Source organism: Miniopterus natalensis, chromosome 22 (assembly GCF_054644295.1).
Source record: "Miniopterus natalensis isolate mMinNat1 chromosome 22, mMinNat1.hap1, whole genome shotgun sequence".
Taxonomy (NCBI): Eukaryota; Metazoa; Chordata; class Mammalia; order Chiroptera; family Miniopteridae; genus Miniopterus; species Miniopterus natalensis.
The window spans coordinates 202,019-226,371 of NC_142102.1; the positions used below are offsets into that span (position 1 = coordinate 202,019).

A 24,353-nucleotide genomic window follows, 5' to 3' on the forward strand; every position below is an offset into this window, starting at 1 on the left:
CTGTGCTGTCCTTAAGTCCCTGTGCCTGCTTTTGTAGCTGGCATACTGCACGTCTTAATCCTTTCCCCCATCCCCCAGCCCCCTTCCATCTGGCCACTGTCAGTTCTCTGTACCTAGAGTCTATTTCTGTTTTGTTTGTTCATTTATTTTGTTTCATAAACAGTGATTGTTAAAAGATTGAGTGTAATTGTTCCTTAAATTTTTCCTGTACGACTCTCCTGTGGGAGTGTGTAGAACACTTTTGGAAGCCTTTGGCCTGTGGACGGGACTTGGCCCCTTATTTTATTGTATCTTGTTGTCTATGCAGGGAAATACCAGGGAACACTATTTTTTTTCAGAGAGAGAGTGGAAGGAAGGGAGAGAGAGAAAAACTTCGATGTGGGAGAGACACATCAATTGGTTGCCTCCTGCACTCGCCCCAATAGGGATCGAGCCTGCAACCGAGGTATGTGCCCTTGGACAGAATTGAATCTGGGACCCTTCAGTTCGCAGGGCCAGGGAACACTCTAGTTTAGGTTTGTAGTTGTGAAAACTCAGTGAGACTCCATCATTCAGTTGTTCTTGACTTTGCCTGTGAGTCACAATCACTGTTGAGGCTTTAAAAATAAAACGGATGCCCACCCTGGCCAGTGTGGCTCAGTTGGTTGAGCATCTTCCCATGCGTCAGGAGGTCCCCCGTTCGCCCGGCCGGCGTGGCTCAGCAGTTGAGCGTCGACCTAGGATCCAGGAGATCGCAGTTTGATTCCCGGTCAGGGCACAGGCCCAGGTTGTAGACTCTATCCCCATTCGGGGGCGTGCAGGAGGCAGCCGGTGAATGACTCTCTCATCACTGATGGTTCTCTCTCTGTCTTTCCCTCTCCTTTCCTCTCTCTGAAATCAATAAAGATATATTTTTTTAAAAAAAAAAAAGAGGTCCCCAATTCAATTCCCCGTCAGGGCACATACCTGGGTTGTGGGCTCGATTCCCAGTAGGGGGCGTGCAGGAGGCAGCCGATTGATGGTTATGGATCATCGATGTTTCTCTCTCTCTTTCTCTCTCAAGTTAGTTTTAAAAAAACACCATAAAAAAGATAAAATAAATGGATGCCTGTCCCCACCCAGCCTGTAGAATTGAAAAGTCCCACTGGAGACCCACTGCTGAAGTGTGTTAGTCCCACGGTTTGAGAGCCATCAAGATGGATCAAAATATTACTTTAGAAAGTAGTTTTTCCCTCTTCATAGAATGAATTGGGATAGTGTCCATGTGAAAATACGTTGGAACAGCAGGAGTATGTCTTTCCAGTTACATTGCCTTCCAGAGTCATTCCTTTCCCCCTCGTGCTTTGTTGTGCAAATATCCACACACCCAGGACAACGGAATGATACACACAGTGAGCAGCCACACACCCACCCAGCTCCCTCCACAGACTCTCTGCACTTGGGTGTCTCGCGGCTCCCTGGCTCTGTCCATCCGTCCATCGGAGCCACTTTCCTGGCTCCCGTGACACTTCATGTGTGTCATTAACTCGCTGCAGCTCAGTGTAGGTTTTGTCTTTAAGGTGCAATTTACGCACAATGAAGTGCATCTGTTGTGTGCTTCCTCGTCCACAGGTTGTGAGAAATGTGGTTTGTGTAATTTCAACCTGGTCAGCGTTCCCCTCCCTCGGAATCCCGGCCCCTTCCCTGCCCCCGCCCAGAGGCAGCCGCTGGTCTGATCTTCGTCCCCTGCCAGCGAGTTCTATCTGTTGAAGAATTTCATGTAAATGTAGCCCTGGAGTGACGTGTGCCGCTTGTGTCTGACTTTTTAAAAATATATGTCTTTATTGCTTTTAGAGAGAAGAAGGGAGAGTCAGAGAGAGGGATAGAAACATCAATGAGAGAACAACAGCAGTCACCTGCCTCTAGCATGTCCCCTACTGGGGATCGAGCCTGCAGCCCAGGCATGTGCCCTGACCGGGGATTGTAGCAGCAACCTCTTGGTGCCCAGGACGACACCCAGCCAACTGAGCCACACTGGCCAGGACTATACATAACTTTTATGTGCACTGGGAAACCAAAAACAGTATCCTGTGACTGGCTTCACTGTGACCCTTGTTTGACTCTGGTGCTCTGGAACCCAACCTGCGCTGCCTCTGGGCTGTGCCTGCACCGTCTCCCACAGCCAGGCTCCTAGCTCGGTTCTCCTGTTGTCAGGCCGATCCCTTCATGCTTTATTTCTGGGAGAGTGGCTTCTAGTGATTGGCACTCCTTGTGGGATAAACTTTCCTGTCTTTTGCAATTCCCTGGAGAATTCCCTGGTCCCACCTGTGAGGAGTGAAAGCTACATCTCCCCAGTAAGCTTCTGTGTTTCCTTTTGGGGCCTGCTGCACAAAGAAAGGCCAGATGCAGCCTTACAGGGGAACGTTTCTCATTTAACACCCTCTGTAGGGTTGTTTGTATTTATAATTCGGAGGGAAAGTGAGGAAAGATGTGCTGAGCCCAGCCTGTGTGGCTCAAGTGGCTGAGCATCGTCGCCTGCATGAGGTCACCGGATCGATGCCCAGTCAGGGCACATGCCCGCGTTGTGGGCTCGATCCCCAGCAGTGGGTGTGCAGGAGGCAGCTGATGGATGTTTCTCTCTCATCAATGTTTCTCTCTCTCTCCCTCTCCCCCTTCCTTGCTCTGAAATTGATTAAAAAAAAATTAAAAAAAAAAAAAGATGTGCTGAGCTTATCCGTTGTCTCGGGGTGGCCCTGTCTGAAGAGTTTAAGGATCACGAGCTGCTTCATTTATTGTAAACCTTGTCAATCTATGCAGATAGTAGAAACAGTATGAGTCAGTACTTTGCTTAGCTGCTGTATCTTTTCTTGAAAGCATTTTGACGTTATTTCCTTTAACCCTCAAGTCTACCCAGAAATGGAGGCTGCAGTTTGCAGAATGACAGGGCAGAGCTAGAACTGGAAGCCCGGCCTCCAGAGGTTCCATTGCTGTTTCCATTCTCTACAGTCACATACGTGTGGTGACTGATTCAGTTTTTCTGTTTTTTGGGGTGGGTCTAATCAGTATTCCTCAGTTACGTGTTTAGATTCTAAGAGCTCAGAGGTAAATTTTCCATTTCTTTGGAATTTGGACATTTCCATTATATCCTGTGTCTTTGGCACTTTGCTGCTGGTTTCAGAGTTTTCCTTTGGAGGGCATAAAACGTTTTTGTGGCCGGTCTCCCCAAGTAACTAATGATGACTTGGGCATAAAAGTCATTCCCATATGGAGGCAGAGGACAGGACGACAGACGCCGGATGTCACCCACACCCAGGGCTGCAGGAGGTCAGGGCGGAGCGTTTCCTGTGATTTGTGCTGAAGTTGGGGAGTCCTGGCCTGGGCTTTGGGGTCACAGTGGAGACGCGGGCACAGGCATCCAGGGAGACAGACCTGGGTGTGGGTGTGAGGGTGACGGTGGTGAGCAGGGAGCAGGAGGGTGGGGCTGACTGGAGGGATGTGTGCTGCTTTGAGTGCCCAGGCGCTTGAGGCCGTGCCTGCTGGTGCAGTGGACACATGCCCCAGGGGACACCTTTACACACCAAAGTCAAAAAGCACTGCAGAGGGGGGTCTGAAGTGGGAACTGAGAGGGTTAAATTCTGATCCCCTAGCCCAGGGGTTCCTAGCTGTGTTCAGGGTCCCCTGGAGCACCTGGGCAGGCACCCACGACCGCCCCCCTGGGTGGGTGCCTTCACACTGGCCTGGGCACATGCATTGCTAATAGCTCCAGGTCCCACTGCTGGTGCCTTTCAGAGAGCATGTGAGTCCCTTTGTGCAGGAGGTAGAGACCCAGAGGCAAGGAGAGCTGCTGGTGTGTGTGCTCCTCAGAAAAATCTACATGCAAACCCCAGCACGTGCCGCATCCGGGACCCAGTGAAAGTCCCCACAGCTCTTCTGTCCCCCTCGCTTCATTCTCAGTGCTTCGGTTCTGAGTCCTTTACAGAAAGCTCCCCCCTACCCCCAGAGTCAGGAGTCAGCCTGCCATCTGCTGGAAGGGCAATGTCCCCTCCTACAGGAGTCCTGCCCTCAGGACGGAAGGTCAGGAGGCCCTGCCATTGTGCGTGGTTGGCGCCCCATTTCTGGCTGTTAGCTTTAGGGAGGAAGCAGGTGATGACTCAGGGCTCTGGGGAAGTGATTACACTTGGCAGCAGTGTCAGGACCTCAGGGAGCAAAATCTTTTGTGAGGGTGGGGGGCTATCCTGTGCTGGTTAAAACAGCACAGCAGAGAGGCCTGGACGCACCCCTGGGGCCATCACAGTCCTGGGACTGCAGTGTGTGTGTTTAAGTAACATTCCCCTTGCACGGAGTGAATCTGGGAATGTTAATTTTGTCTTTCTGATTAGCTAGCTCTTCCCGGATTGTGGCCTGAAGCACAGGGAGGCTCTAATGATAGCGGTGAGCTAATAGAGGACTGTAGCGCATCCCAACCGACTGCGTTTTATTTTCAGCCCTCCTCCGGCTGGTGGGTGTTGCATCAGGACTCCCATGCTGTGGGAGCCAGTGTGTGGTTCTGGGCACCCAGGAAGGGCCAGAGACACCTGTGTGTAAAACACTGCGACAGGTTTATAGTTCAGGATTTAGAGCCGATCCTGGGGAGATGGCATCAGACCGCTGCCCGAGGAGGCGGGGCGGGGGGCAAGACTGGCCGCGCTGGGTCCCAGAGCAAGCGCAGCCTGCGCGTGAAGGGCTCACACTTTTGTTCATTGGTCCACTCTGTCCCTTCTGACACATTGAGATGAAGTCCCCTTGCCCTCAGGTCTTCGCAGTTTACTCTACCCGTGCTTCAGTGCCTTGCTGTCTCCTCTCCTGTTCTGACATAACTAAACGTTTTTCTTTTAATTGTCTTTATTGACTTCAGAGAGGAAAGGAGAGGGAGAGAGATAGAAACATCAGTGATGAGTCACTGATCGGCTGCCTCCTGCACGCCCCCGACTGGGGATCGAGCCTGCAGACCGGGCACATGCCCTGACCGGGAATTGAACCCCGGTCACCTGGACCCTAGGTTGATGCTCAACCGCTGAGCCATGCCCAGCCGGGCAAACGTTTTTCTTTAAGACAAAAATGACTTTACTCCCTGGATAGAACATTTGCCCTCTGCATGCATATTTCTATTTCTCTGCCACTCTTCTTTCCAGTTTAATCACAACCATTCGTATTAATTACAGCTTTTATCCAAATTAGGCAACTTTTTTTCTTTTGTTAAGCCTCCCCCAAGGATATTATTTCCAGTGATTTTTAGAGAGAGTGGAAGGGTGCAAGGAAGGGGGGGAGAGAGAAACGTCAATTCGAGAGAGTCACATTAGTTGGTTGCCTCCCTCTTGCATCCCAACCTGGGTGGGTGGGGATCGAACCTGCAGCCCAGGTATGTGCCCTTGACTGGGGAATCGAACCCGGGACCCTTCAGTGTGCCGGGCGACGGTCTAACCACTGAACCACACCAGCCAGCGCCCAATTAGGTAACTTTGAATTCAGGTAGTGTGTTTTTCTGACATCAGATACAGGGTGGGGCAAAAGAAGGTTTACGGTTGTTCATATGGAAAATAATACAGAAATTAGTAAATAAATATTACAAGAGTGAGCCCTGCTGCACATGCTTAGAGCTGTAAACCTGCAAATGCTCACCCTGTGCATGTCATTTCTCTGCACCTGTTCTGTCTCTCCCTCACCCGCTCTGTCTCTGTGGCTCCCTCACCCGCTCTGTCTGTCTCTCTCACTCACTCTGTCTCTGTCTCTCCCTCGCCCGCTCTGTCTCTCTCTCACCCACTCTGTCTCTCCCTCGCCCACTCTGTCTCTGTGGCTCCCTCACCAGCTATTCCCACACCAGCTGTTCTGACGCCAGCTGAGTACTAGCAACTCAGTCCAGTTCTGACACTTAACTGCTGGAGTTCGCTCTGTCTCACAAGACTGCCTCCCCCTCGGATGCTGACCACACGTGGGGTTCCTGCCCTGGCCTGTGTGCTCAGTGGTTAGAGCATCCGCCTGAGCACCGAAGGGTCGCAGGTTCGATTCCCGGTTAAGGACACGTACCTTGATTGATCCCTGCTCTGGTCGGGTGCGTGCAGGAGGCAACCAATCAATGTGTCCCTCTCGCATCGATGTTTCTCTCTCTCCCCCCCTCCTCCCTCCCTAAAAATGAATGGAAATAGTGTCCTTGGGCACAGATAAAGAAAAAAAAAGAAAAGAAAAAGAAAATCTTGTCTTGGAGCTTTTATTTAGCTTTCTAACAATTGCCAGTTTGCTGAGTGTACGGTAATATTTCATTGTTTTATATTTTTCTAAACATGAGTTTGAGTATCTCTATAGCACTAGCTCTTTGGGGCCCTGCTATTGCAGGTCTGATGTATTTCCTGCAGAATGCAAGAGTTGCCTGAATATTTGTCCCTTGTTGGTTTCATATATTTTTAGGTATTCCTTACTATTTGTAATATGAGATGTGCATTTCTAATTGTGTCGTTTAGAAAATAACTTTAGTAAGAGCCTTCTGGGACGGAACACGCCTGCTCGTCAAGGTGAAGGTGAACTCGATCTCCACTTGCTGTGCCAGGGGTTTCTGACATTTGTTCTTGACTGAAGCTTTCAGTTGTCGATGCCCTAACGTCATGGTTCCCGACTCCCCTTTTGTGTCCCGGCGCTGGTGCTCCCTCGGTGGTGGCGGCCCCGGCCCCTTCAGCAGAGGTTCTCTGCTGGTGGTGGAGTAGGCGGTGTGTAGAGCTAGTGATTTCCAGTCACACTCCCTTCCCGTGGGCGCGCCAGCATTGGGGAGTCACTGGCTAAACACAGTTGATGTGAAATTCAAGTGGGTAACTGCCAAAGGCTACGTTTCTTGGTTGTCAAAGGTGGTAGGAAACTGATGGAATATTTTGGAAGACATGCTTCAAAGAAGAACTTGAGTGCTGTGTGGATTTCTTATTAAAAGGGCCAGTGGGCGAGTCATGTCTTTGTAAACCTCATTCTACCTGTTAGGGTGATGCTCCATGGAATTTTTTAAAAAGAAGTATGTCTTTATTGATTTCAGAGAGAGGGATGAAGAGGGAGAGAGAGAGAAACATCAGTGATGAGAATCATTGATCAGCTGCCTCCCGCACGCCCCTGACTGGGGATTGAGCCCACAGCCTGGGCATGTGCCCTTACCGGGAATCGAACTGCAATCGCCTGGATCCTAGGCCAACGCTCAACCACTGAACCATGCTGACTGGGCCATGGAATTTTTAAAAAAATGACCAGACATTCAGCTAGCGATCCGCGTTCTCACTCGCCTCCGTTTCTGGGAGGGGTATTTTCAGAGAGGCTGACAAGTGGATATTATGTTTTGAAAAGCAATTTGTAGATGAAAAGACATTTTTTTAAATTTTCAGATGATGGCGTTGACCCTCAGAGTGGAACCAGGAAGGAGGATCTGAACGACCGCGAGAAGAAGGACGGCGACTCTGTGCCCGCTCCCGCGCCCACGCCCCGGTCCCAGTCGGTGCTGCAGAGCTGGGTGTGGGGCCGGCAGCCAGGTGCGCCCCCTGAGACCCCGCTCTGGGAGGCCTTCCAGCTACCACCGACTGCCTTTGTTTGGTCACGGGATTTTAAAAGTCTCACCTAAAACTTTTTTGTTGTAGTAAACCACACGTCATAACAGTGTAGTTTCAGCCTATATTTAATCCCCACCTAAGGGTACGTTTACTGATTTGAGAGAGAGGAAGGGACCAAGCCGGCAACCTGAGCCTGTGCCCTGACCAGGAATTGGACCTACAGTCTGTATAATTTCCTGTTACCGACACTTATGCAGCTTTTGCAGACACCCAGTACACCGTGGTGGCCCACAGTGGTCACCCATGATTCCTCCTTACCTGGGTGACCATGGGGAGTTCTCTGTGCCTCCGTTTCCTCCTATAAAAGGCACACGCAGTAAGTGCCACCTTGACGGTGGCTGTGAGGATCACTTAGTATGTGTACAGTGCTTAAAACTGTTTGCCCGCCCAGCTGGTCTTGCTCAGTGGTTGAGTGCTGACCTAGGGTCCAGGAGATCGAAGTTCGATTCTCTGTCAGGACACATGCCCGGGCTTTGGCCTTGATCCCTGGTAGGAGGCAGCCGATCACTGACTCTCTCATCATTGATGTTCCTCTCCCTCTCTCCTTCTCCCTCTCCCTCTCCCTCTCCCTCTCCTCCTCCCCCTCCCCTCCTCCTCCCCCTCCCCTCCTCATCCCCCTCCCCCCCTGAAATCAATAAAGATATATTTAAAAAAAACCCAAAACCAAAAAAACTGTGTTTGCCACCAAAGATGCACTCAGGTGTTATCTGTTATTAACAAGGTGACAGACCATGCCCAAGGTACTGAGAGCTTGGACCTGTTCCTGCCTTGTTTTCCAGATGTGAATGAGCTGAAGGAGTGCCTCTCGGTGCTGGTTAAGGAGCAGCAAGCCCTGGCCGTGCAGTCGGCCACCACCACCCTGTCCGCCCTGAGGCTGAAGCGGCGGCTGGCCGTCCTGGAGCGCTACTTTATTGCCTTGAGCCGGACCGGGCTCCAGGAGAATGCCCGTGGCAAGTGGAAGAGCAGCAGCGGTTCGCTGCCTTCTGTGGACAAAAAAAGGTAACAGCAGGAAGAGGGGATCTGGAACCCGCTAGACAGAAACCTGGCTTCTTGGCCCGGAAAGTCTAGTTGAGGCTCTCGGTGCAGGGCCTTTTTCATTTCTGTGGAACTGCATTCTTTCCCCTTCTGGATGTTGTATCATTTGAACAGTGGGTTCGGTATGTGCCCTTTCCTCTGACTGACGAGCCCCCCGTGTGTCCCTGCAGCTCTCGGCCCACAGGCAGAGGAGTGGAAGGACTGGCGAGAGTTGGATCCCGGGCAGCTCTGTCCTTTGCCTTCGCATTCCTGCGAAGGGCCTGGCGGTCAGGTATGTGTGCCCATGGGGTTCTGTGTCCCGCGCTCAGGAGGTGTGGCTGCTCCCTGTGGCCCCCACATGGCCTCGGCCGATTCCACACGCTGTGGTTGCCTCTTTGGCCTTGTTTGTAATGACAGGCTTCAGAGTCTGACCAAGAGGGTTTGTGCTTTTTTTTTTTTTTTTAATCCTCACCCGAGGATATTTTTTCCCTTGCTTTTCACAGAGAGAGAGAGACATTGATTGGTTTCCTCCCGTACACGCCCCAGTGTGGGCCGGGGATGGAGCCTGCAACCGAGGTGCATGCCCTTGTCCGGAATCAAATCCGGGATCCTTCAGTCCGAGGTCTGATGCTCTAACCACTGAACCACACCAGCCGGGGCTCTTAAAAACCAGTGTAACAGCCGCTGCAGGGTCTTGGCAGATTTATTTTTAGGGGAATAAGAAGTTAGACTTGCTCACGTGAGCGTCAGATTGCAGAGTTGACTTTGGGGGCACCTGTATTAAACCTGAGCGTTGAGTTCTCGCAGTGGCTCACTGAGGGGAGGGGGTTGGAAATGGGACAGTGGCACCCTCGGGGCGTGGCTCTTGTCAGCGGTGCCCCCCCCCCCCCCGCATGTGAAGGAGAGGACGCCGACCTCTGCAGTGAGCTGCTGCAGGAGTCCCTGGACGCCCTGCGAGCTCTGCCCGAGGCCTCCCTCTTCGACGAGAGCGCTGTGTCCTCCGTGTGGCTGGAGGTGGTGGAGCGAGCGGCCCGGTTCCTCAGGTCCGTGGTGACGGGGTGAGTTCTCTCCGCATCTTTCTGCGTGAACACATCTCACCTTCTTTGTAGCTTTAATTTTTTTTATTTTCCAGGTACACTTGACATTCAGTATTACTCTGAGTTAGTTTCAGGGGTACGGCATAGTGGTCAGGCAGTCATACACTTTTCAGTGATCCCCCGGTGTGTCCAGTGCCCACCTGGCCCATGCACATTGATTACAGTACCACCGACTGCATCCCCATGGCTTTCTGTAACGGTTGTACTTCTTATTTCACCTGCTCTTTAGAGCTAAGAAATTGAGTAGATGGCTTCCTGGGTGTGTTTTCAGCACCCCTCAGCTCTGTGGTTCCATCTTTTCACATGTTTGAGTTTGCACAGCCTGATTGGACCCAGGAAGCTGTCCTGCTGAATGGGATAGAAAATGAAAGATGCTTTTGGAATTCATTTTTTCGCATACTCTAGGATGTGGGGCTCAGTCATTCATCAAGCGTTCGAGCACCTGTTGTGTGCCTCCCAGTGAAAGTGTGGGTTCCACCCTGTGAGTGATGGCGTCTCAGTAGACAGCGTGGGGTTGAACAGCTACACAGGATGAAATCTAAATCTGCATAGAGCATTTTTTTCTTTCTGAAATTTTTAGTTATTGATTTTAGGGGGCAGGGGGAGAGAGAAACATCGGCTTATTGTTACATTTACTTATGTATCACTGGTTGATTCTTGTATGTGCCCTGACCAGAGGTTGAACCTGCAACCTTGGTGTACCGAGGATGCTCTCACCACTGAGCTACCTGGCCAGGGCTTGTACCTAGTCTTTTCAGTATGAAAGATCTGAATGTGAATCAGTGAATGTGAACTCTGGTCTCAGGGCTACGTATCTTTGGTCATGGTTTTTAAATAGAACACACGTACACACAGTGCAGAATTCAACACAAAGGCAACTCGGAGAGAAGCAGGTCTCCGCATTCCCTTCACCGAGGTCACTCTGTATCCTTCCCACAGCAGGGCCACCTGTGGTCTCAGTGCCAGTGGGCTGTCAACTTGGCTCCCCAGGGTGCTACAGGCTGGGGCCCTGAAAATAAGCTCGGAATTTATTTCCAAAGTTCAGCTGTAATGGTAATGTCGGAAGATCCTCCCTTCCCCACCTCGGGTTAGGAAGCCTTGCTCTTTATTACCAGGGCACAAGGGAAGTTAGAATTATTTCTTTGATCACAGATAAGAGCAAGCGTAGGCATATTGCCTGCAGGTTCTCGGGCGGTTCTAGAAGTGGATCCTTGTCCCGTTCCATAGAGGACTGTTGCTCCTCTAATAGCCCTTCCTGTTGTTGAAACAGACCTAATGTTTTTCTACTCACGATTTGAGTAATGTTATAAACAATTTATTGTACAGAAACTTGGAATGTCTTCTAATGTAATCATTTTATAGCATCTGAACTGATGCTCTTATTTAAAACATCTCTACAATCTCTACATATTCATTGTACACTTTAAAATCTCTGATGAAATGTTAGTAGCAAGTCTCAGAAACTTGACTCTAAATATTAAAAATATGTTTCTCTTTGGGAGCGAGTGTAATTAACATCTTAGGGTTATTGTCAGCATGCTGTCTTGAAGCCCTGACTTGACTTTGTTCCTGGCCCACTGCTGTCCTTTCAGGGATGTTCACGGAACGCCAGGCACCAAAGGGCCGGGCAGCATCCCCCTGCAGGACCAGCACCTGGCGCTGGCCATCCTGCTGGAGCTGGCTGTGCAGAGAGGCACCCTGAGGTGAGGGCTGCGCGGCTGAGCGCTGTGGAGATAAATGCCTCTGGATCGGAGCCCCTGCTGCATTTCCCGGCATTTCACCAAATAATTTGTGATCATGGCCAGTATGTGGTGTGGTCTGTGATCAGAGAACCGTTTCTAGGGCGCTGTGTTCTTTAAAACCTGGGACCTTAGCTTTTCTTCACTTCCTTTTTTAGAGGGGGCCGGGGAGAGAAACAGTGATGTGAGAAACATTGATCAGTTGCCTCCCTTATGTGCTCAGACCGGAGTTCGAACCCGTGACCCTTTGGTGTGTGGGACTACGGTCCAACCAAGCCACACCGGCCAGGGCTCCTCTTAATTTTCTTAAAGCAATGACTTTTATTCTGTTAATTTAAGGTCCTAGAAATTCCCTGTAGAAAGTGCTACTTGAGCTTCTGAACTGATCTCATATTATCCACAGGAGGTGGATGTCTTGTGCTAAACTCAGGGCGTAGAGTTATTTTCTGCCAATAATTGTTTTGATGATATTTTTAGTTCCTTTCAAATCTAAAGTATTCCTTCTATTTTATTTTGCTGTTTGCTTTTGTTTTTGACAGACCATGGCAAAAAAATTAATATTTTTTCTAGAGAATAAAGCTGTTTTCTCTTTCAGCCAAATGCTGTCTGCCATCCTGTTGCTGCTCCAGCTGTGGGACAGTGGGGCGCAGGAGACGGACAACGAGCGGTCCGCCCAGGGCACCAGTGCCCCACTCCTCCCTTTGCTGCAGCGGTTCCAGAACATGCTCTGCGGCAAAGATGCCCCTCACACGGAGGGTGACACCCTTGTAAGTGTCCCAGTGAGGCTTAAATAAGTAACTCTGTTATCTCAAGTTAGACTTCTGTAAACAGGCCAGAGCACATGTCCCTGGGGGTGGGTGTTGGTAGTGAGGACGTGTATTTGGTGATTCCAGCCATGAGTCAGGTGTGGGACAGGAGGGAGAGTCGAAGGCTGGGTCACAGGCGATGTGGTGGAACATCCCACAGCATGTTAGGATTCTCCAAAGCAGCTAAGGAGTGGCCGGAGCCCACTCTGCTCGTAGGTGGCTGTGGGGCTGTGTTCGCGTTCTGCATGCACGTGTAACGGGATATGTTTCTTGACGTGGATGAGCCTGCGCCATCAGAGACAGGCCTGCTGCCTGTTGACCAGGCTGTGCATTCTGCTGGTGGGTTTAGTGCTTGCCGGTTCCTAGCCGCCTCATGCTGTGCTTTGGCTGTGGGGGGCAGCGAGGTGAGGGTGCTGTGGAAGAAGTGAAGACGTGCTCACCCCCACGTGGGTGCGAGTTAGTGGGTGCAGTGATAATGGGGAGCGGTGCGGGACTGAGGCCTGGCCGCTGGGGGAAGTAGCATGTGTTTGGTTCAGAGGAGGCCGCACTCGGTGCCGAGAGAGCACACATGACCTTGCGCAGTGGAGCCAGTGAGTCTCCCTCCCCTGTGCTCCCCCTGCCAGAAAGAGAACACCTCAGCTGTGTGAGCAAGCACAGTGCCGAGTCTGAAGTGCACACTTCTCAATAATTATTAGGGAAAGAGCTTTGAAAAGAGTGGCTCATTGCCCTGGCTGGTGTGGCTCAGTGGTTGGGCATAGTCCTGTGCACCGAAAGGTCACCGGTTCCATTCCCGGTCAGGGCACATGCTCGGGTTGTGGGCTTGATCCCCAGTAGAGGGCATGGAGGAGGCATCTGATCGATGTTTCTGTCTCCCTTCCCTTCTCTTTAAAAATCAATAGAACATCTTTAAAAAAGAAAACAGTGGCTCACTTTGTGGGCCCTTCTGTGTGCGGGCAGCATGTGCAGCTTGTTGCCTCAGTTGTCCCGGGATGGCCAGGCCGGTGGCCGAGCACGTCTGCCCTCAGCCAGGTCTGACCCCTGACCTGTGGAGCCCTGCGGCTTTAGAGGCGTGGGCTTGATTTCGCGGGTCTCCTCTGGAGAGACTGAGCCGTCCCACGAGCTCCTGCCTGGTGCTGCTCCCCCATGCCGTCTGCAGCGTGAGGCTGCCCTGCCCACAGACCTAGATTAATGGAATGCAGATGAATCAGGTCCTCCAGGGACGCAGTCTTTGGGTGAAAAGAAGTGGCTTCTGTTGTCAGTTTCCAAAGGCAGGTGAGGTGAAGTCTGTGTCCCTGGGAGGCCTGCTCTGTGCTCCCCGGTCCTCGGGGGGGGCGGGGGGGAGCCTGCGGTGCTGGGCTGTGTCACTGCCCTGAGTGTGTCAGTCAGGCTGCGGGGTTCTGTCCGTGTATCAGCGACACTACTTTTTTTTTTAAAAAAAATGTCTTTATTGATTTCAGAGAGTGGAAGGGAGAGAGAGAAACATCAATGCGAGAGCTGTTGATCGGCTGCCTCCTGCACGCCCCCTGCTGGAGATTGAGCCCGCAGCCCGGCTGTGTCCCCTGACCAGGCATCAGACCATGACGTCCTAGTTCATAGGTCGATGCTCAACCACTGAGCTACACTGGCCGGGCAGACACTTCTCAGGCGACGGCCAGAGGAGCAGATACACCGATAACGAATCACTGTGAAGACCAGAATCCAAAGAGATGTTAAGGCGCGTTGCGTTCTTTCCCACTGTTTCTGAGATGCCTGTGCTTCTCTTCCAGCTGCTGTCTGGCCCTCTGAGCCCCAACGAGAGTTTTCTCAGGTACCTGGTTCTTCCGCAAGACAGCGAACTCGCCATCGATTTGCGACAAACCGCCGTGGTTGTGATGGCCCACCTCGACCGCCTGGCTACGCCCTGCATGCCCCCGCTGTGCAGCTCTCCAACATCTCACAAGGTGTGTGTGACCATGTTGTTGTTCTCAGACCCCCCAGTTAGTGCTGCCCCAGATGCTCGTGTGCCCGTGTGGTGTAGGGGTAGCTCGCTGAGAGCTTTTTAATATGTGCACAGAGCAGGGTGATCCTGGACCCAGTGCTGAGCGGGCTGAGGCCCACAGGGTTCTGTCCACAGTGTCCCAGGGTCCACACTCGGGGCGCATCCCTGGAGATCTCTTCTTTATTTACATGGCCACCCCCCGCCCTGCCTTCCTCAGGTAGTTCCCCAAGCCTTTTCTATACACGGGGAGCGCAAACGTGGCTGTGCTAACAGTGCTCCTCAGAGCGGTGACGCTTGCCTGTGTGCGCAAAGCCGGCCGTGTCCCCACACGTGGTCGCATCTGGTCTTCACAGCGTAGCCCCATGGCGTCCACAAGGAGACTGTTGCCTCGCATGCAGCGACAGGGAATGTTGCCAGGGCCACAAAGAATGATCCTAGTTTTGAATCCAGGTTTTTTTTAAACATTATTTTTAATCTGAAGAGAGTTTATTTTAGTCGCTCTTTTTCCCAAATGAGTAACACGAACATGGTTCAGAATGAAAGTTAAATGCAGAGACGTACTATATGTTCCTGCCCTGTGTCCTCCCCTCCCATGTGCTGCTGCTGCTGTTTCCTGTCTCACGTCCCTGTCCGTGAGCTGTGGCGGGGCTGGTGGCATTCCTTCTGTGACTTGTTTTTCAGTAAACAGTGTCACTGAAGAGCGTTCTGTGCCAGTAAACAGCCCTGCCTTCATGCGTTCAGAGCAGCGAGCCTTCCACGTGTGGGTGTGTCACGTACTTCTTAGCCCGCCTCCTGCTGGTGGACGCTGTCTCCAGAAGCCAGGTGGTGTGCAGTGACTCACCTGTGTGCCCACTTGCCTGTGGGATCCCCAACATGGGGTCACACGAGCTGGTCACCACCAAGGTGCTCATGGTGGCTTGATTCCTCTCATCCCACCAATATGGGACACTTGTCTCCAAGTCCTGTGCCCCGGTGCTTGGGTTTCTGCCTGCTGCGGTGCGACGTGGTACCTGGTAGGGTGGGAGCATTTAGAAATGTGTGTAAGGCCCACGTGTGCTGCTTTCCAATGGGCTCTGACAAGGAGATTGTGGAGAAGACCACTCAGCCCCTTTGTCTTATCTGTGAACCCAGGTGGGATGACAGTTACCAGGTGCTCTGATGCTTGGAATCAGCTTTCTGTCTGTGCTGTTTTATCTGGCGGTGCCTCGGTTTACCCACAGGGTCTCAGTGTCACGCCAGCCTCCAGGATCCTTTTTTATGACCGAGAGAGACATTTTTCTGCTGCTGTAAAGATGGTATCTCCTTACTCTGTTGCCTCAGGGGTCACTGCAGGAAGTCATAGGATGGGGGCTGATAGGCTGGAAATGCTACGCCAACGTGATCGGCCCCATCCAGAGTAAAGGCCTGGCCAACCTGGGCGTCACGCAGATTGCCTGTGCGGAGAAGCGCTTCCTGATCCTGTCGCGGAACGGCCGCGTGTATACGCAGGCCTACAACAGTGACACGCTGGTGGGTGTCCTGGGTGCACCCCTCACCTCCGGGCGGGCGAGTCTATCCTGTAGATGCGACAGAGGCCTGGACTCTAAGTTGTTTACTTCTGAAGAGTTAGAGCCTCTGTTCGTTGTGTCTTATCAGTTACGTTTAAAATCTTAATCATAATCATTTTGTCACAACTGTGAGGCAGAGTCTCTTGGTTGCCAAGATCAAGGCTTCCTTACGGTGGCACTCACTCCCCAGGTGGCTCCCACTCGTAAGCTGGCTTCCCGGGTGCAAACTCATTGGGCTGTGGGCCAGGCAGGAGCACGGAGGCCTCTTGGGGATGGTGGCAGGTTGGGGCGGGCTCGTTCCTGTCAGAGGAAAGTGCTCCTCGCCTCGAGCTGTGTGTCCACTGTGTTGGACACTGGGAGGCCTGTGTTGGTGCTGGGTGGGGTGTGGAGCAGCTGGCCCGGCCACCCCCGAAACTCCCATCCTTTCCATGTGACCAGGTTTGTTCACGTGGGACAGAACGGAAGGGAGTCATGCTGTTTTCATTGTTCCTGGGCTGTTTGCTAATAACTTTCTTTCTGTGTTTCCCCTTCCAGGCGCCGCAGCTGGTCCAGGGTCTAGCCTCCAGGAACATTGTAAAAATCGCCGCGCACTCCGATGGCCATCACTACCTGGCCTTGGCCGCCACTGGAGAGGTGTACTCCTGGGGCTGCGGGGACGGCGGCCGGCTGGGCCATGGGGACACCGTGTACGTACGGCCGCTCTGTAACTGACGACTCTCCTTTGGTGTTGCTGTGTCCAAAACCTGGAGAAAAGGAAAACTTGGCTCAGTGTTTCCCAGTGGCTCCAACATGCAGGGGTGGGATGGAGCTGCTGCCAGGGTGCCACCTCCTGGGTGACGCTAGCTGCTGGGTGCTCTGCACACAGCACAGGGTGACATCTCCCCCAGCGCCAGCACTTCCAGCTCTTGTCCTCACTTTAGCTACACATGCCGCACCCCATGGAGTTTCTAGAGCAGACCCCACACCTGTTTCTTCAACATGATGAGGCCCCTCCCTCCTAATTGAACCATAGTATCATTTTCCCAGGTACAAAAGTCAATAGTTTCTTAATACCCTACTTTGTGGAAGCTTTTTTAAAAAAATACGTGTTTTTTTTTTTTCTTTTATTTCAGAGAGAGGAAGGGAGAGGGAGAGAGAAACATCAATGATGAGAGTCATCGATTGGCTGCCTCCCGCACGCCCCCTGTTGGGGATCGAGCTGCAACCTGGGCATGTGGCCTGACTGGGAATCTAACTGTGAGCTCCTGGATCCCAGGTCGAATCTCAACCACTGAGCCTCACCGGCCTGGCTCTGGAAGCCTTTGGTGATAGGTGGTTCTGAATGCCAGGCTATAAACATGGAGCCGCCGTTGAGGACGGGAACCTGCATACAGTGTTGTTGGGAGTGGGCCTTAGGTGCAGCTGCACTCCCAGGGGTCGGAGCCACGATTGGGGACTGGTCAGCCACAGAGTCATGGGGGGACCCTCCTGTGGCCCTGTGGGGGGGAGGTGGACACCCATGGGAAGAACCCCGCACTGCAGAGAGCAGAGTGACACGCGTGTGCTGTCATTCCTCAGAACGAGTCCAAAGTGGCAGCGTGAGAGGGTCAGACACATGTGGTCAAATGGTAGTGGGGACGAGGGAGGGGAAGGAGCCAGCACAGGATGTAGACCTGCGCTCCTGTCAGACTGGAGGGGTGGGATCGGCATGGGGCGCCCGGGACCTGAGAGGATTAGGCTTCCTGGGGGAGGCTTAAGACTTTTCACTTTTGTTATTTATAGCAGTGTGCAGGAATATTTGGTAATATAATAATATTAGGCTGAGAATAAGTGTTAGGTTAACTTGTCTGTTGCTTGAGGAGTCGAGGGAAGGAGAAGAGATCAGTGCAGAGGGCGGGAGGTGGAGAGGAACTGGGGGGGTGTTGAAATGGGCAGAACAGAGGAGGAGAGGTGGTACCAGAGCCAGTCATTGGGCCGCCTCTGTGCAGCCTCCTGGCCCCTGTGCATTTCTGCACTTTGCAGACTAGGGGTCGCGAAGTGAGTAAGCCGTGTCTTTGGAGGGGCTGCTGGGGTCACCAAGCACAGACGCATTCTGGGCATTCTGGCTTATAGCTTAAGGCATTCTGCTGGCTTGAAAGTGGAGAATCAGCTAAGAGGGCTGTGCCACAGTCCTTCCTGCCTCCTCTGTATTTGTGGCCCAGGTTGCAGTGTGGTTGGTACACTGCTCCTTCATTCCTCATGCATGAACGGTGTGTGTACCTTTCAGCCACCTGTGGGAGGCTCACAGGTCCGTCGGCTGTAAGTGCCATTTCACGAGTTGTAGCTGATGCTCTTCCCCTTGGCAGAGGCCCTGCCCCTCCAGCCAGGCTGTTGGGTGCGTCGGTTCCTTCCTGTGGCTGAGTGGTGTGTGGACGGGCCACCTGCACCCCTGTGAACACAGCTGCTGTCTTTAGTAGACACTGTCTTGATGTTCCTGCTGGGTGCCATGCTTGGCCTTGGGTGCTCTTTTAATAAAAGTTATGGAGGTGTTAAGTCTTGAGTTCTGTATCCCTCAATCAGTTCATGAGTCAGCCAGAGGGTGAAACGGTCTGGCGACCTTCATAGCGGAAAAAAATTCACTCTGGGCCCAGCCGGGCGTGGCTCAGCGGTTAAACGTCAACCTAGGATCCAGGCAATCGGGGTTCGATTCCCGGTCAGGGCACGTGCCCGGGTTGCGGGCTGCAGCCAATCAATGACTCTCTCATCATTGATGTTTCTCTCTCTCTCTCCCTCTTCTTTCCTCTCTCTGAAATCAATGAAGATATTTAAAAAAAAAAAAAAAAATTCACTCTGGGAATAAATGAACTGGTCGGAAATACTTCAAGGGCATTCACGTTCCTTCCTTTCTCTCTGCAGGCCCTTGGAGGAGCCCAAGGTGATCTCCGCTTTCTCAGGCAAGCAGGCCGGCAAGCACGTGGTGCACATCGCGTGTGGGAGCACGTACAGCGCGGCCATCACCGCCGAGGGGGAGCTGTACACCTGGGGCCGGGGCAACTATGGCCGCCTGGGCCACGGTATGTGGGTGCTGAGCCTGCCGTGCATGGGCGGAGGCTGCCTCCATGCGGGACTTGCAGCACCGACGGCCCTGTGTGTCTGCAGGCTCCAGTGAGGACGAGGCCATTCCGATGCTGGTGGCGGGGCTAAAGGGGCTGAAGGTCATCGATGTGGCCTGCGGGAGTGGGGACGCCCAGACCCTGGCCGTGACGGACAATGGTACGTGCAGCTCTGGCTGCCTGGGTGGGCTCTCGGAAGGGGGGCTGCGTCCCTGGGGGCGGAGCTTTGGAGTAGAGGGACCCTTCAGGGCTGCCCCGCTGTCCATCCTTTAAGCGACTGCACCGAGGTGCCCTCGGGGGACACCCAGAAGTCACAGCACTTAGAGCCTCTATTTATAGTCTACATTTAGTATTTTGTATTAGTTTCCGTGTACAGCATAGTGGTTAGACATTCATATACTTTACAAAGTGGTCCCCCCGATATTTCCAGTCCCACCTGGCACCACACAGTTATAACAATACAGGGTAAGGCTAAAGTAGGTTTATAGTTTCGGGAATAGTACAATAATTAATAATAACATAGGAATAAACCTTCACATACTGACAACTGTAAACCTACCTTTGCCTCACTGTGCATCACTGACTGTGTTCTTTGTGCTGTAGTTTGTGTCCCCGTGACTATTTTATAACTTCACCTTTTCACCCAGCCCCCGAACCCGCAGGACTGGAACTTCTGTTGCCCAGAGCCAGAGGGGTGGTCTGCAGCCAAGATCCTTCCTACTTGGCCATCTTAGTTTTTAACAGAAAAATAGGAGTTAGGACAGAATAATTGATGGTCTAGACCATTTCGGTTATGAATGCAGTTCCTAATGGTGAGCCACCCCAGGTCCTGGCGGCAAACCGTGCTGAGCCTGTGTGCTGCAGTGTGCGCACTGTCCGCTCTTCTGTATTTGGGTTGATTGGCCAGGTGGCGCTCATTCTACTCTTCTTGAGGGTGCATTTGTCAGGTTTGATGGTTAGAATCATGTTGTTTTAATCTACTTTTAAAAATAATTTTTTTTTAAAGATTTTTTATTGATTTTTAGAGAGAGGGAGAGAGAGAGACAGAGACGTCAGTTGGCTGCCTCCTGCACGCCCCCTACTGGGGATCGAGCCTGCACCCCGGGCCTGTGCCCTGATCGGGAATCGAACCGTGACCTCCTGGTTCATAGGCTGATGCTCAGCCGCTGAGCCATGTGGCTGGGCTCATGCTGGTCTTTTCAACTGCATTTGCCTTTCAGTGTCTGGGATCTGTCCTTGGACTCCTGTGGCCTGTGAGAATCAGCTGGGGGTCTGTAAGCCTGCGCTTGCCTGCAGAGGTCAAAAGGCAGATTAGAATTGACTTATTTCTGGGAGTTTCTGTGGTGGGAGAGCAGAGGTCATTTCAGGCACCTCGTGTCCAATAGGTCCCACCACCTCTGAGGGGATAGATGTGGTCAGAGTCAGTGCGATTCTGCTTCTGGGAGTTGCAGAGAAAAGATGGCCTCTTCTGTCTCTCCTGGTGTGAAGCTTTTAACCTGATTTCTTATTGTTTTTTAGTGTCCATTACAGAGTGATTGAAATACTTTATGAAACTCTTAAACATTACCGTAAATGTAATTATATGGTTGACTGGTGGTAGCACGAGACCTGAGAGTGGTCAGTGCACTGCACAGTGAGCTGTGGGCCCAGATGGGGGTTTGATTGAGGCAGTGGAGCTTTTTTTATTTTAAATTTTTATTTATTGACTTTAGAGAAAGAGAGAAGGGGTGGGGGGAGAGAGATTGATCTACTTCTCCACTTACTGATGCATCATTGGTTGCTTCTTGGACGTGCCTTGACCGGGGATCGAACCCGCCACCTTGGCGTATCAGGGCGACACTCTGACCGCTGGCACACCTGGGTGGGGCTGAGGCAGCAGAGCTTGTCTTCTGTGTTCTGTGTGTAGTGGAAGCGCTGTCGTCAAGCTCAAGGTAGTTAGAGTCAGGTCCTCATTACTCGTTTAGTTAAATGAGAAGACCTGAGCTTTTGTTAATGCTTCTGTGTTAAGCTGAAGTATAAACTAGGTTTCCTTTTGTCCAAACTACCTGCGTAATGTTAACTCTACGTTCATGGTCTCGATTCGTGTGTTATTGGCTATACTGATTATTGTCAGTCATTTAAAAGTTTCATTAGGATGGGCAGTTTATTGTCACTTAAACGTGTTTGTATTTTTAGGTCAGGTGTGGTCCTGGGGGGACGGTGACTACGGGAAACTGGGCAGAGGGGGTAGTGATGGCTGCAAAACACCCAAGCTGATCGAAAAGCTTCAAGACTTGGACGTCGTCAAAGTTCGGTGTGGAAGCCAGTTTTCTATCGCTCTGACAAAAGACGGCCAAGTCTACTCATGGGGGAAAGGCGACAACCAGCGACTCGGGCATGGAACAGAGGAACATGTCCGTTACCCCAAACTCTTGGAGGCCTTGCAAGGTGAGTGTTAGATGTAAACTTTTAAAACTCTTTGTGGGGATTTCTTTAGTAATATTTTTAGGTTTTCAGGTTCTTCTTTTCTTTGCCTGAAATGCCATGAATGACCCATCAGTAGAGGCTCTTACCCACAGCTTGACAGGTATAAGGAATAAATGGAAAGTGTTTGTTACATTAAAAACATGGCCTAGAATTATTATCACCAAACAAGTTGAAACTCATTCGGTTCACCAGTATTGGAGAGAACTTGTGGCAGGCACCCGTTCATCAGTTAGTAAGCTGGCCACCGTGGGATCAGCTTCTGGCTGGGGAGGTCACTGTGGCCACCCTGTGGCCATTGCCGAGCCTGTGGGAGCGCAGTGGGGCATGGTGTTGGGTCTGCTGTAGAGCTATATTTGAATTTCATTTGCCACCTTCTTTATATTTTCTTCACTTAGTAAAAAAATCAACTTCCTCAGCTGCATTTATTAGATACAGAGATAGGTTACTATGAGAGTCATTAGGGGATTGTTGATACGGTCCCTTTGGTTGTGGTTGTTAACTTATGATAAGCGTTTAGGGTGGAACTGTTTCCCTTACTACAGTAGAGTTTTTCAGCTGAATTATTTTTTATATGTTGACATTTCTAAAAACACTCCCTCATGGTAGTCATGTTAAATTTATTAAAGAGCAAAAATACAGTATCTTGCTAGCACTATATAAGTTAGAAAAATGCATTTTACATTTATATCGTCTGACTTGGGAGAAAAATCGATTTTGTTTTAGGAAAACCCACCTTAATGAAGAGCATGTCACGTTCTCTAGTACAGACTATAGTCTGGGCTGTGACCCTGTCTGCTCTTAGACCAAGGGAATTAAACTAGAAATCAATAACAAAGGGAGCTGGAAAATTCCAGAATACATGGAGATTAAACAGCAAGCTTCCAGTAACACACGGGCCAAAGAAAAAATGTCAAGGGGGATTTTATAATTTTGAACTACGTGGAAATGAAGACACAACTTACCACAGTTTGTAGGACGCAGCAAAAGCAGTGCTTAGACGGAAAGTTATGGCATTGAAGGCATGTGTTAGAGAAGACGACAGACCTAAAACCAGGGCTTTTCCTGTGGAGCAAAGAACCACCAGCAGTGGTCTTGAACACCAAGTAAGAGACCATTGCGGGAAGGGTCGGCGAGACCATTTTAATGACCAAGTTGTGCAATACAGAATCTGGTCTTAATGTTTAAGGACCAGTGGGAAAGCAGGTAGTTGGTAAAACACAGTGAAAAGCCGTGATTAGGAAAGAAAATTAGAGCCAGTTCTGGTTTATACTGTGAATGGTTTTAATTCCTTCGATAAGTACATTACACATAAAGAAACAGTCAACAAAATGAAAAAGCAACCTGCTGAATGGAAGAAAATACTAAATCATATATTTGATGAGGGGTTAATATCTAAAGTATATAAAGAACTATTGCTCAATAGCAATAAACCAAATAACCCAACTTAAAAATGTCAGAAGATCTGAATAGACATTTTTCTGAAGAAGATACACAGATGGCCAGCAGGTGCATGAAAAGATGCCTGACATCACTAATCACCCGGGAAACGCATATCAAAACCACAGTGCGCTATCAGCTCACACCCCTCAGAAATCTGTCATCAGTAAGTCAGCAAGGATGTGGGAAGGGAGAACTCTGGTGCATTCTTGGTGGGAATGTGATTGGTGCAGCCACCATGGGAAACAGTATGGAGGTTCCTCAAAGAATTAAAAATACAATTTACCATACGATCCAGCAGCCCCACTGCTGGGTACATATACATATACAAAGGAAATGAAACCAGAACCTGAGAAGGCATCTGCACCCTGTGCTCAGGGCAGCATTACTCACAGTGGCCAAGACATGGAAGCAGTGTAAGTGTCCGTCAGTGGGTGAATGGACAGAGCAGATGCGGCATGTGTACAAAATGGGATATTATTCAGCCGTTTAAAAAAGAAGGAAATCCTGCCCTTTTGATGCCATGGATGGACCTTGCGGGCGTTATGCTAAGTAGAATAAGCCAGAAAGACAAGCACTGTATGATTTCACTTACATCTAGAATCTAAAGCACATGTATACCCCCCTCGAAATTGAACTTTCACAGTCACCAGTCTGGTCTCTGTATCTGTGTGGCAGGGGCTGGAGGGTGGGCAGAATGGGTGGAAGTGGCCAGAAGGTACAAAGGTCCAGTTGTAAAGTAGATCAGTCCTGGAGGAAAACTGTAAAACCGATGAACAAAACCGAAGAGCACAATAAATGGAGAAGCACTCTGTGTTCAGGGATGGGAAGGGGGGATATTGTCAAGATGTCCGTTTTTTCCAACTTGATCTGTAGATTCAGTACAGTTCCAATGAAAATCCAGCCAGTTATTTTGTGGATATTGACAAACTGATTTTTAAAACAATTTATCTTTATTGTTGAAAGTATTACAAATGTCTCCCTTTTCCCCCCTATTGATCCCCTCCCCACTTTACCCCTCCCGCCAGGCTTTCACCCCACTATTGTCTGTGTCCACGGGTTATGCATATATGCATGTAAGTTCTTAGGTTAGTCTCACACCCATCCACCCGCCCCTGCCTTCCCTCTGAGGTTTGTCAGTCTGCTCCATGCTTCTGTGTCTCTGGATCTATTTTGTTCATTGGTTTATTTTGTTCATTAGATTCCACATGTGAGTGAGATCACGTGATACTTGTCTTTCTCTGACTGGCTTATTTCACTCAGCATAATACTCTCCAGGTCCCTCCATGCTGTCCCAAAGCGTAAGGGATGCTTTTTTACAGCTGCGTAGTATTCCATGGTGTAAATGTCCGAGAAGATGTTTGATACGATTTCAGTCTTCTTGAACTTGAAGAGACTTGTTTTGTGTCCTGACATGTGGTCTGTCTTTGAGAATGTCCCATGTGCAGTTGAGGAGAATGTATATTCTGCAGTTTTGGGGTGAAATGGTCTGTAAATGTCAATTAAGTCCATCTGATCTAGTGTGTCATTTACAGACACTGTTTCCTTGTTGATTTTTTGTCTGGAAGCTCTATCCAGTGAAGTCAGTGGGGTTTTAAAGTCCCTGCTGTGACTGTATTGCTGTCCA

General features: G+C 50.7%; 1 protein-coding gene across 1 annotated transcript in view; it reads left to right on the forward strand.

Annotated features, from left to right (window-relative positions):
* HERC2 (HECT and RLD domain containing E3 ubiquitin protein ligase 2) overlaps positions 1–24,353 on the forward strand; it is a 140,943-nt gene that overhangs the window by 13,343 nt on the left and 103,247 nt on the right. The window contains exons 4-15 of the mRNA XM_087829217.1: positions 7,350–7,493; positions 8,351–8,570; positions 8,777–8,877; positions 9,487–9,643; positions 11,275–11,385; positions 12,017–12,188; positions 13,994–14,167; positions 15,526–15,714; positions 16,287–16,438; positions 18,627–18,784; positions 18,870–18,983; positions 20,999–21,250. Coding sequence (XP_087685343.1) covers positions 7,350–7,493; positions 8,351–8,570; positions 8,777–8,877; positions 9,487–9,643; positions 11,275–11,385; positions 12,017–12,188; positions 13,994–14,167; positions 15,526–15,714; positions 16,287–16,438; positions 18,627–18,784; positions 18,870–18,983; positions 20,999–21,250 — 1,944 coding nt within the window. The remainder of the gene's footprint in view (positions 1–7,349; positions 7,494–8,350; positions 8,571–8,776; positions 8,878–9,486; positions 9,644–11,274; positions 11,386–12,016; positions 12,189–13,993; positions 14,168–15,525; positions 15,715–16,286; positions 16,439–18,626; positions 18,785–18,869; positions 18,984–20,998; positions 21,251–24,353) is intronic.